The following is a 13,406-nucleotide window of genomic DNA, read 5'->3' as shown; positions in this document are numbered from 1 at the left end:
TTTCCCCATGACATCCTCTGTACACAAAACTCTGCTTCATCATGCCTCACTGCTATGTTAAATCAGGGTATAAACACTTCCCAGGATCTGATTTGAACATGTATTTACACACTTCTCTTTTCAAACTTCCTTTCAGGACCCACTTCTTTAATGATATGTACAGAAGAACTGTTCTCTAAGTTCTATTTACCTTCTATTGTATTTTGTTGACTTAATTTATTTCTGTGAGGAAAGCTGTTCTGTAAGAGCATATTTCCACTTAATAACTTAATGGTTCAAGTTTTCAGATGTATCAACCCTCTGATAATATTTTTTCTCCACTTTTCTCCCTGTAACTTTTGTTAGGTCGAATCCTGAATCTGTAAAATGAAAAAGCTTTGGCACAAAGAGCACCTCTCAGCCAGGGTACCTGGAGGAGTCTCATTCTCAGTACAGAATTACCCCGTTCCAAATCTACAGCTGATAATACTTGGGCTAGGAACATATGCTCCTCTTAATGTTCCTCGACCAATCATTCATAAATCAATTTACTTATGCACACACAGAGTTTAAATAAAATAAAGTGTGTTAGTGTGCAGGGTGCAGTGTGTATTGAATCCATTCCTTGCAATACAGTAAAATATCCAAGTACATGGAGCAACCTCTGTAGCTCCTCTGGTACTTATGAGATGTGTCATTGTTTTCATATTTCTAACAGTGCAGAAAAATGGGCATTGACAACATACAGTTATTTGCTTCCTAAGTTTCTATATTTCCTTCGTATTTCTGAAGGTCACAGGAGCTCAGCCAAACCTGAAACAGTCATTTTAATTCCCAGGCTTCTCATTTCACTACAGTGTAATTATCTTATTGATTTTTGTGTAGACTTATTTACTGTTTTTCTTTTCCTGTTGGATAAGTGTATAATAAGTAAACTAACTTCAATTAGGTAACTGTCACCAACATTTAAAACTTAATGACAATTTCAAAATTACATAAGTAATCCAAGCGTAAAAATTATTTTTTGTGATACCATTTCAGAACAGTGGCACCAAATCCTTATTATACAATAACCTGTGCCTCAGAAACATTAAACACAAACCATCAGCCCATTTTTCTTCTATCTAAGTTCCATGTTCTTTTGTTTATATACAGTGTCATTTCTCTATTGGGACTAAAGCTTCTTTAGGAGATACAAAATGGAATATTCAACATCTTAATTTAGCCCTGATATATTAACTTATCTTCTTAGCTACACACATGTAATCTCTCTATATATTTCAGAGATCAGAATTTGTCCTTGTACATTCAGAGGTATCTCTGTGTGTGCCTTACATTTCCCCTCCAGACTTGCTCGTGCTATTTCAAAGGTGGTTCACTCCCAGAGGCCACCACCCCAAGAGGCTCCAGGCACTATGATATAAAGATCTGCTTGAATTTAGGCACACATTTAAATCCCGTGTAAGTCTGTGTGCTTTGTAATGTCAGGAGAGTCTTAAAGATAAGCATATGCCTAAATATTATACTGAACTGGGGCTAGAAACAAGGTCTGTCCTCAGAAGGAGCAGAAGAGTTGCAATAACCCAGGACAGATTAAGGATGCTCTGTGAAATTCAGCTTTTGACCGTAGCAGGAAGAGGAAAGTCTCCATTAACAAAAGGGAAAACAATGGATCAGCAAATGCTGGAGCCTGCAAGAGGCAGGGAAACACTTCAGCTCCTGCGGAGCCACAGGTTTCACCCCGTGCAGCACGCAGCTTTACCAGAACACAGGTTAACTGGCTGCTTTCAAGGGGAGGACACCTTTAACAGTGTTTGCTCTCTGAAGAGGGATGGTGCCAGTGCTCTGGGGGCAGCCCTTGGTGTAACATTGCTCCTGGGAGATTGGTGTTGTAATTTCAATGAGAAGAACTTACTTGAAGGCATTAGCATCTCCATGGACCTTGTAGTTGTCTGCACTGATCCTGGAGATGACTCTTGTGACAGCAATGAGAATGCCGATGTTGACCTGGAGGAGGAACAAGCCTTGGTCAGGAGCCGGAGGGGCAGGCTGCCCTGGGAGGGTGTGGTACAAACACAGCAGCAAACAGAACCCTCTGTGCTGGCTTTATTTGCCAAGAGAGGCTGCCAGGGCTGGGCTGGTGTCAGTGATTCCCGCCCCCACAGCTTCTCTCCTTCCTTCAGCAGCTCCCCTGCCTGGTCAGGAAAACCTGGCTGGGTGCATTGCCCACAGCCAAGGTGCTCAGGATCCTCACACACAAATCAATATCCTGACTGTAAATCAATGCCCTGCCTGTAAATCAGTACCCTGATTGTAAACCAATACCCTGTAAACCAATACTCTGACTGTAAATCAATACTCTGACTGTAAATTGATGCCCTGCCTGTAAATCAGTACCCTGATTTTAAATCAACACCCTGATTGTAAATCAATACCCTGACTGTAAATCAATGCCCTGCCTGTAAATCAGTACCCTGATTTTAAATCAACACCCTGATTGTAAATCAATACCCTGACTGTAAATCAATAAACACCCTGACTGTAAATCAATACCCTGATTGTAAATCAATAAATACCCCGACTGTAAATCAGTACCCTGATTGTAAATCAATACCCTGACTGTAGATCAATACCCTTGCCTGTAGATCAATATCCTTGCCTGTAGATCAATACTTTGATTGGAAATCAATACCCTGCTGTAAATCAGTACCCTGACTGTAAATCAATACCCTGACTGTAAATCAGTACCCTGATTGTAAATCAGTAAATAACCTGATTGTAAATCAGTACCCTGATTGTAAATCAATACCCTGACTGTAAATCAGTACCTTGATTGTAAACCAATAAATACCCTGACTGTAGATCAGTCAATCTTGGTTACAAGACCATTTTAAAGGAGCAGTGAGAAAAATATGGTAAATCTGAACTGTGCTCTTCAAAGGCTCTGCTCTTTTTGATGTCAGGTCCAGCAGAAACATCAATAAAATGAAAAGAATTCCCAAGAGAAAAGCAGGAAATCTTGAAAAGACTAACACTGAAAATGTTCAACAAAGGAAAGTTTGTGCTGGAGTCACAGGTGAAGGAAGAAGGAAATCTTTATCTCTTAAAGGAAATGTGGCAAAGATTGTCTTGCTGTGCAAAGACCTTGGGTTTAAAGAAAAAGAAAAGGTAGACAATGTGAAGGTGAAAGACATATTTCCCCCCTCCTGTCCAAAGCTGCCCATCAGCTACAAAGCATCAAGAACAAGGGTAGAACAAAACTATCCTGAACTACAGAACAAAAAGAGAGAAGACTTCAAAAAAGCGCTGTTCCTCAGTTAAAACTCAATAATCATCCCCTACTTTGACATAAATATTCTGAGGACGAGAGGGTAAATTAAAGATGTTTAAATTTGAATATAATGATTTCCTTGGGTTTTTTCCAAATCTTCTGACCCCTTTTTTAATTTTAGGTTTCTGAAGGCAGATCATCACGTGCTGTAGAATCAGAGCATATCTGTAATAGTTCATTTTTGCCATGGCTCTTGAGTTTATCCAAAGGCCATCCCGTGGAACTGCCAGCTCCTCAAGTGTGCCTGTTGCTCAATCAGCTTTAAGAGATAAGAGGTGAAATTCAATGGTCTTGGGACCATTTTCCCTATTGGTACCAAATCATATTTTGTAAATAACCTCTGTTAATCCTTTGAGGTGGTAACGAGCACATTTGAGAAAGCCATTTCTGTGCTGTACTCAGAGCCTTGCAAACACTCAAACTGCAGCACCAGGAAAATACAGTTTACAGGGACAGAAAGAGAGAGGCCCTGCCCCTGCAGCCCAGGGTCTGCTCCTCACCTGCCTGCAGCACAGCCTCTGCTCCGGGCACAGAATTCCCTGAACTCTGCCCCATCCATGGAAACACCAAGGCAGCAGATGGCTGACAACAAACAAACCTTCTGCCAGAAGTTTTAATGTCTTCTGTCAAGAATTCAGGTGCTTTGTCAGGTTGGGTTTTTCCCCCTCGACTGAAGACACATCCCAGGGCCACTTGGGCTGAGCTCAGTTTGGTCTGCAAATTAACTGCAAGGGCTTTAAGAGGATGATGTAGAGGCTTGTGTGCTGTGTTTGGGGTGTGGGGGACCGTGACCTCAAAGCCTTAAGATGTAGGTAGAAGCCAAAAGACCTACATATAGAGGGAACTATTTCCTTCATCATACCCCTTGACTCAAACCCCAAGGGAAGAGCATATTTGGTGTGGGAATCTGTGTAGGGCTGGGAGGTTCTGTGAATTACTGCCTAGAAAATGTGTGTGAGTGTTCCTCCCCAGCCACAGTCCCTCCACATCCTTCTGCTTTAGGCTCCATGGTGTCTGGGCTGCCCGTGAGGCTGAGCAGGATTAATGTGGATGGACTGTGTCTGCCTGGTCTCTGGGGAGTGGGAGTTGAAAGGAGCAGTCCCTGTTTTCTTCACAGCATAATCCTCTTTCTTGGCAGAGACACTGTGGATCAAGCAAGTCAAAAACTGCTTTTTGAGAAGTATTTTCAGACTTAAATGCTAGTTTATGCAGCTGGTGGCTAATTTGTTGTTTAAAGAACACAGGCACACATGCACACACACCAGATAGTGTTTAGCCCTGTTATTTCCCTATAGGCATCAACACATTTTTCATCTGGAATTTTCAATGCCCAGAGAGGTAATTTGTCAGCTCTCTTGCAGCTATTTTGGGCAGAGCTGGGTTTAGACTATTTAACAAATTGCTCTACGTGGATCAACCTTGTGAGCTCACTCTTTCTCTTTCTGAAAGTATTTGCACCCCTACAAGAACATAATTTGAGCTGCACAAATGTTATACATCATAAGCCAGAGCCAGCCAGTTAAACCCTTACATTCTCTGCCAAGCAGCTGCACATGCAGACTGCAGGAGGCTGTGCTGGCTCAGGTGATGAGCATCTCACTGCCTGTGTGTTTTGGTGACCACCATCCTTGGGCAGCAGCCTGGGAAGCTTTGGTGCCACTGACAGCGTCTCACTTCCTCCTTTGGCGCTGAGCAATGGCCAGAAAGCAGTGCTAATGTGAGCAGGGGACATTTGAATATTAGATTATTTTAATTGCTCTCCAATCATCTATATCTACATACCTTGGAATGCAAACTGAGGTGCTGACCTGGCACAAGGCTCTCTGCAAACACTCCTGACCCCTGGCGTGAGCACAGCTACAACTGCCTGCAATTTAATGTGTGAGCATCATTCACACCTGCTGTGGAGGTGTGAGCATCATCCTTCACCTGCTGTGGAGTGTTTGTGTGCCAGCCCTGCAGCTGTGACCCTGCACCCCTGGGAAGGGGCAGCTCATCAGCAAACTCACCTGGACAGCCCTGCCCTGCCCACCTGCCCTGCCTGAGCCCAGCAAACTCACCTGGACAGCCCTGCCCAGCCAACCTGTCCTGCCTGAGCCCAGCAGACTCACCTGGACAGCCCTGCCCTGCCCACCTGCCCTGCCTGAGCCCAAACTCACCTGGACAGCCCTGCCCAGCCAACCTGCCCTGCCTGAGCCCAGCAAACTCACCTGGACAGCCCTGCCCTGCCCACCTGCCCTGCCTGAGCCCAAACTCACCTGGACAGCCCTGCCCTGCCCACCTGCCCTGCCTGAGCCCAAACTCACCTGGACAGCCCTGCCCAGCCAACCTGCCCTGCCTGAGCCCAGCAGACTCACCTGACAGCCTTACCTGAACCCAACAAACTCACCTGGACAGTCCTGCCCAGCCCACCTGCCCTGCCTGAGCCCAAACTCACCTGGACAGCCCTGCCCAGCCAACCTGCCCAGTCTGAGCCCAGCACACTCACCTGGACAGCCCTGCCCTGCCCACCTGCCCAGCCTGAGCCCAGCAGACTCACCTGGGCAGCCTTACCTGAGCCCAGCAAACGCACCTGACAGCCCTGCCCAGCCCTGCAAGCTGTGTCTGTACCTACCAGAATGACAAACATGGCTGGTGCCACAAAAGCCCAGATTGCTCCGTCCTCCAGGGAGAGCCAGCAGCTGCAGGGAGATCAGAGTTGTTCCAGAGGAAACACACAGTCATTTAATCAGTAATGTCATTAATTAAAAAAAAAAAAAAAATTATAAAACAACTAAAAGAGAGTGCAAGAAGATGATGAATTTTGGAAGGAAGAGAATGACAGCCCGTCAGGACAAGGCTCCTTCTCCCCTGACACTGGGGACCCAAGGTGGGATCTCACTGGGGTTTGTCACACAGTCAGTGACACCTCCCTGCCCCAGCCCACCTCCACAGAGTGCAAAGCTGGGAAGAGAGGAAATGTTTTATTTGCAATTTGCTGTTCTGGTGTCCTTGGCCACAGGCTGTTTCAGGGCTGGAGCACTCTGAAATGTCTCATTGCAGTGAATTTGTCTCATTGCAGCCAGAGACAAATTGCAGCGCTCCCTGCCTCCCCTGGCTGGTGGTGGGGAAGGGGCTGGCAAACACAATCAGGCTCTTCTTACAGCCCTGAAGAGATGGACCACTTGTGAAGTTATTTTAGGATTAAATTCTATAGTGCGCTTTCAGATAATTTTGCTCTTCTTTTCCTACATTAGAAAGGAAATTAATTTTCAACGTTTTGGACATTATCCATTCCAGATTTCAGGTGTGTAACTGCAGTTCTCTTCGGCAGATTGAGTATCTTTAATCAATGATTACTCTCATCTTGGTGCAAGCTTTCCCCCCTGAGCAGGGAGCTCGCTGAGGAGTGATTCAGTGAAAAGCAGGAAAAGATCTCAGGAGCTCTCTGTGCATCATCTCTGTGAAAACCAGACATGAGGCTTCTGTGTTTAACAGCATCTCTACACAAGTCATCCTGTTGCAGCCTCTCTGCTCAGGGCAGCACCACAGCCCAGTTAGCACGTTTACAGATTTCCTCCCCACCAGGTTTTCATCCCCACGGCACCTGCAGGAGGGGATTTTCATACTCACTTGCCACTTTCTCCGTAGCTGTCCAGGGACGAGGAGGCAGAAATGACACAGATCACCAGCGGGCAGCCTGCAGCAGGGCAGGGAAAGGCAGATCCAGAGGCATTATTAGGAATAAAAGTACATCTTCCAGTGAGCCCTGCAGGTTCTGCTAAATTGTGTATGAACAGCTCAGAGCCATTTTCAAATTTAGTCTAACTTGACATCCTCCTGCAGCTGTTTAATCCAACATTAATTAACTGATGTCACACAAAATGACTTTTTAATACAGTACTAGTTTAACTGTTAAACTGGATCAGGGCTGATTTCCCTGGGAACCACAGTCCTGTTTAAGCCTGGGTTTGGTTTATGGACTTTCTGCCTCTTGCTCTCCAAGCAGTGCTACATGTGAAGCAGCATCAGCCTTATTTTAACCACTTCTAACCACTGCCAGGTCCTGTTGTGCCACCTCATTCCAGGCCAGGAGCTGGAGAGGAGGCCAGAGATTTATTGCCAGCAGCTCTGAATGCAGTGAAACCCATCCCTTCAAATATTAAATGATTGCCCGCTAATTCCTGTATGATTTAATAAAATGTGAAGGTTTGAGCTTTGATCATCTTACAGAATTTAATAAACAGGTCCCAGACAGAGTATTAGACATGATAGCTTAAAATATCAATTTTCTTTTTAATTCTTTAGGTTTTCTGCATGATGGTTTTACAAAATTCTCTGACAGACAGTTTCTGCTTAATTTTACCACTATCATCCTCACAAATCATGTAAAGTTTTCTAGTACTGGCAGAAGTATAATTTTTGGAAGAAGTATTTTTGTTCTTTAATAACTGCAGCTAGAAGCACATTTATGAATGTTTATATATTTATATGAAGCTATATATTTATAAATATGGTGTATCCTCAGTAGTTAAGAAGCATTGTATTTTGAAAGCTTCTGTGACTTCTTTACAAGGAAAAACCCCAAAGAATACAAAAAAAAAAAAAAAACAGGCTGTAGAAATTCTGTGGCAGATAATTCAAACCAATTTTAGGACATGAATTCTAAAAGGCTAAGTATGTCATTTATTGAGAAAGATGAAGCATTAGACACAACAGAAAGTGTATTGCCCTCCAATGATGAAAATATCTACTTTGCTTGATGGGGATGAGTATATTCTCCCAATTTATATTGGGAAGTTCATTTTCTATGATTTTCTTCTGCTGTGTACATCAGATCTGGGCAACAAATAACAGGAAATTATGGAATTTATGTCATTTGACAGCTCAGAGCAAAATCTTCACTCTGTGGCAGTTTCTGCAGGAAAGGAAACTGGCTGAAGTGGGAAAACACGCAGCACCACAAACTCTGTCACCTGCAAATGGAGGGACAAGAAAGCTTTGCTACAGCAAAGCACCAGCCCACGAAGCCTCCTGACACCTCTGTGCCTGTTTTTCATGCATGACTTTGCAGGATGCAGATGGAATAAGCCACTGGTGTGAGTTAGCACCAAAGAAAGAGCACAGCAGTGAGGTGAGACTTCCCTCCCTCGGTGCTGCCACTGATGTGGTAATCAAGGGTCTGATCTGGTCTGGCCTGCAGAGGTTGTGGCACTCCCTGCACTGGAGTTGCCTCAAGGACTGCACCTTTTGAAGCCTGATTGCAGTCAGAAGAATGATGCATTTTCTCATCCAGCAGACCTGCTCTCAGTAAGGCAAACTGTGATCACAAGATGACAATTTCAAATATGCTTCTGAATATAATCTTGTCCTATAGTGAGGAGACTTAAAGTAAGCAGCTACTAAATGCTTACCCCATCCAATTCCATAATAATACAAGTGCTTGCTTTCTTCTGACCCAAATACTTTGATCACCATGCTGTAAAGATGAAATCCTTCCACCAGCATCCATGCAAACGCACTCAGGAAGAAAAAATGAAGGAGAATGGCCAATATCTTGCAAGGCAGCTAAATTAGGAGTAAAAATGAATACATTAGTTCTTTGTGATACAGTCACATCAGTTTTCTTTCTTTTTTAACTTCTATAGATATTTACAGGCTAAATGCTAAATCACTGGAGTAAAACTGTCTTAGAAAGCAATAGACAATTTCATTTTTCTACTGCATTTTCAGATAGCTTCAGAGCAACAAATCCTCTTACCTTTAAAACAATAATAAAAAAACCCCTTTACAACATTGCCAAATGTGGTGTGGTTATTTATTTATAACAGTAGGAGCAACACTCCCAATAAAGTTACAAAATATTTAGGGAATCAAAACTGAGTGTCTGCATCTGGTTGCTGAGCCTGCAGTAAATACAGGAGTCAGAGAGGTGGGGTACAAGTGTTGTCCTGTACCCTGCTGCCTGCTTCTCCTTCAGGTGCTCCTCTCTGCCATCTTCCATTTTTCTCTAAGCCTCTGTCTGATCAGCCTTAAAAACAGGAGAATGGGATCCTTTCTTCTTCCAGCCTCAGGGGCTCCCCACTGGCCTTTCCTCACCCACTGTTTTCACCTTCCTCACTCTCTGCTTTTCCCTTTCCTCACTCTCTGCTTTTCCCTTTCCCTTTCCTCCCTCTGCTGCATGAGCTGAGCTCTGCTGGGCTGGCATTTTATTCTTTATGCTGATGATTTGGGATTTTGTACTCCAGTGAAAATTGAAACGTTGGGACTTGGTAGTGCAATGAAAATGGAGGCTTTCCTGCCCAGTCTAGTGCAAGGACATTCTAATGCAAATCCAATGGGACTACCTGTGTTCAAAAGCAATAAATTTGGGGTTAATTTGTAAGTGAGGTCTGTATGTGGTTTAGTATTTCACAAAGTTCAGTGACATATTATTAAACCAGATTAGCTTATTGACAAAAGCTGTAAGAGCCTTTCCAGTTAATTTTATCATAAGGCTATAAAATCCACTTTAATGCCTTTTGATTTCTACCAGAAGATTACTCCACAAAAATCTAAATGCAACATAAAGCTGACGTCCAGGCTAGTTCTGTCAAATGGATATTTTCCAACTTTAGAGTAGCCAAACAATATGAATCTCAAAGCAGCAGAAAAATGGCACACAGTGAAGTAGCAGGAGGCTGGTCTGTATAGAATTTTGTGTAATACCTAGTTGCAGATTTTACATAAAATCCATAGCAAAGTTGCTGCTCATTCTGGCTGGGTTTTTTGCCTTAATTATTGCTTAGCAGTTACTCTTATAAGGCAAAATTGCCTTCTGTAAAAGCACCGAGGAGCTGAGCCTTCACACACTAAACCCAAGATGTCTTTCTTGCTGCACCCTGTGAAACACCCACTTTTAGCAGAATACCTGTACAAAGGCAGACCTTGTTCCTGCTACTCTTAGGGTTGACAGCTGGAGGGTCTGTGGAAATAGAAAAAGCAGCCCAGCCAGCAGCAAGGTCTGTCCTGCTATTGCTGATGAGAAGGTAGAGCAGGCTTTCAGAAAGGCCAGACAGTATTTGTCATTTTTTTCCTGAGGACACTCTTAAAAGAGATAGGTAATTTTACAGCTATATCACAAACAAAAGCAGCTTGTTTCACTTCTCCTTTTGGATGTTTCCAGCAATTCCAGGCAGGAGTATTGAGTGAGAAAGAGACAAATACCCTGATCCAGAACTGCAGATAGTAGAGGCATTAGATTTTCCTGGTTGTGCTGGAAAAAACCCAGTGCTGGCTAACACCTTATATTTCAATTTTCATTTTCCTGTGTCTCAATAATATAAAGACGCAAAAAGACACCTTGATTTTGGGAAGAATTGCCTTCCTGGAATACGCCATGATCACTTAACTATTTTTGATAGGTGTCAATGGCCAGCTTTTTATAAATAAATGAATAAATTAGGTGTACTTGAAAAATTAAAGTCCTGTTTGTGAAGATAGAGCTTTATGGTCAAAAATCATTATTATTCTACAAAAGAAAAAAATCCACTGTTATTCTACAAAAGAAAAATTGCTGCAGAATGAATTGTAAATCATTAAATAACACATCTGAGAATAGCAGGGACTGCTGTGTGCCATATCTGCAGTCAAAGCTGCAATATCCCCAGCGCCAGAGAGGGGAAAGGATGGGCAGGCCCAGGGCTAGGAGGCGATGCCAGCCTCGGGCAGGGGGACACAGAGGGTCCTGCAGGGCACCCGAGCAGCCCAGCCCCACGCAGCAGCCCTGGCAGAGGCAGAGGTTACAGACTGACACCTGCCAGGGCAAACGCTGCCTCCCTCGCTCTGCAGTTCAATTAAAGCTGCAATTAAAGGTATTTAGGCTGCTGTCAGAGCTAGTCACCAGTGGGTAACGACAGGAGACCAATAAAAGGATGAATCACAACCCCCCGGACTCCAAGAGGACAGAACATAAAAATAAAAGCCCAGCAGACAGTATTTGCATCAGGTCTGTCAACTTTCAGATCTTTACAGAGTTATCCCATACAATTACAGCTCTTATAGAGGAGGCAGGGCTAAAAAGTCCACGGATTCTGTGAAGCATTTCATTTCCCAAAGCCTGGGCTGTAAAACAGCTCTTACTTCCTCGTGCTGCCATCCCAATTTCACCAAAGTAGGTTTGGGACAGGTTTAAGGGGAAATCTGCACCTCCTAAACCGCAGCCTGAGCCTGTGTGACAGCTGCACAAGCTGGGCGAAGCAGGCAGGACCTGAGTGTGACCAAGGCAGGTCCTGAACATGGGTGGCTCTGGGGCTGGTCCCTGGAGAACGGGGCTCTGGCTCCTCCACCCCACAGCAGGACACACAGCTGGAGCTCCACCCCACAGCAGGACACAGCTGGAGCTCCACCCCACAGCAGGACACACACCTGGAGCTCCACCCCACAGCAGGACACAGCTGGAGCTCCACCCCACAGCACGACACACAGCTGGAGCTCCTCCCCACCCCACAGCAGGACACACAGCTGGAGCTCCACCCCACAGCAGGACACACAGCTGGAGCTCCCCCACCCCACAGCAGCACGACACACAGCTGGAGCTCCTCCCCACCCCACAGCAGGACACAGCTGGAGCTCCACCCCACAGCAGGACACACAGCTGGAGCTCCTCCCCACCCCACAGCAGGACACACAGCTGGAGCTCCTCCCCACCCCACAGCAGGACACAGCTGGAGCTCCACACCACAGCAGGACACAGCTGGAGCTCCACACCACAGCAGGACACACAGCTGGAGCTCCTCCCCACAGCAGGACACAGCTGGAGCTCCACACCAGGAACAGACTGAGGCCCTGCTGGCCTTGCTCAGCTGTAAAGAGGCTTTCACACACCATCTGAAGGGACTCAGCCGAATTGTCTGACAATTTGGGATGGGTGAAAAGGAAAACCCTGTGAGAATACCTCACACTGTCATGCTGGGTGAACCTTCCATTGCCCTCGAGCCCATGTCCTTTCAATGGGGTTTTAGCTCTCTACTTAAAGAGGATTATTTTCATGCCTGGTTTCTACTGTCTTCAGTTTCATCTTTTGCTGCTCTCCAGTGTCTCCATTTCATTTTCCTTCTGAACCATCCCCCCTCATCTTCTCCCTTGCACATTGCATGACTCATTCAGGACCCACCCGAATGTTAAACAGCAGAAGAATATGAACTTAGTTTTCCAAAGTGCTTTTAGGTCCTCAGGTAATGACTGCCTGTGCAAACCAGGCATTACAGTTATTTATAAACGTAGCAGAAATTCAAGGGATCCCATTTGAGCTGAATAGAAATTTAGGTAGCTGTTGTATTGGCAAAATGAACAATGTGCAAACCACATATTTACTTCTACTGAGAAAAAATTCCACCACCACCCCCCCCAATAATAGAAACCACTGGCTCTTCTGAAAAATAATGTGGAGCAGCAGCTGGTCACAAGGCTAGCTGAGTTTTTACCAGCACAAACACAGAGCACCCTGGAAGTTTATTGTAAAATCAGGTTTTGCTTCTGCTTCTCAGGTGGAACTTTCCGTCAAAGACCTTACGTTACTTTAAATTGCATTTTTAAAATTAACAGTGGAAAGAAATTGGGTGTACTGGCATGCGATGCAGTTAGCTTGGCCTATTTGTCTCGCTCTAACTGGGCTGTTTTGGATGCCAGTTTAATGGTTCACACCTGGTGCCCTGCCCGAGGAGCTGCCCCTGCAGCAGGACCAGGACGGCGGTTTTGGCTAAGGCGCGTTAAGGCCAGATCTCCCCTGGCAGAGGCTTCCCTGGGTGTGCCCGTGGCCCCATCCCGCCTGGAGCTGCCCCGAGGACCCCTGAGACTCACGGTTGCGGGGCTGAGCTGGAAGCTGGCCAGCAGCAGGGCCTGGGCCAGCAGCACGGCGCTCGACAGGTTGGCGTGGATGTGGTAGCGCTGGTTGCGGATGGTGCTGACAGACCTGCAGGGCACAGAAACACCTCAGCGCGGCCCCAGGGCCCTCCCACGCAGCAGCAGGCACCAAACTGGCTCTTGGTTTGGCCGGGGTGGCCCTGGGGCCTCTGGAGCTCTCCTGCCAGCAGCGTGGGCAGTACCTGGGCAGAGATCCCTCAGAACATCGACCTGC

General features: G+C 45.5%; 1 protein-coding gene across 1 annotated transcript in view; it reads right to left on the bottom strand.

Moving 5' to 3' along the window:
* Nucleotides 1-13,406, bottom strand: part of ADGRD1 (adhesion G protein-coupled receptor D1) — a 110,384-nt gene that overhangs the window by 23,579 nt on the left and 73,399 nt on the right. The window contains exons 18-22 of the mRNA XM_030959144.1: nt 13,130-13,241; nt 8,704-8,857; nt 6,923-6,989; nt 5,925-5,991; nt 1,895-1,986 (exon numbers count right to left, since the gene is read on the bottom strand). Coding sequence (XP_030815004.1) covers nt 1,895-1,986; nt 5,925-5,991; nt 6,923-6,989; nt 8,704-8,857; nt 13,130-13,241 — 492 coding nt within the window. The remainder of the gene's footprint in view (nt 1-1,894; nt 1,987-5,924; nt 5,992-6,922; nt 6,990-8,703; nt 8,858-13,129; nt 13,242-13,406) is intronic.

The sequence above is a fragment of the Camarhynchus parvulus genome, chromosome 15 (genome assembly GCF_901933205.1).
Source record: "Camarhynchus parvulus chromosome 15, STF_HiC, whole genome shotgun sequence".
NCBI lineage: Eukaryota > Metazoa > Chordata > Aves > Passeriformes > Thraupidae > Camarhynchus > Camarhynchus parvulus.
The sequence above is the reverse complement of the archived record's forward strand: the minus strand, read 5'-3'. Positions and strand labels throughout refer to the sequence as shown.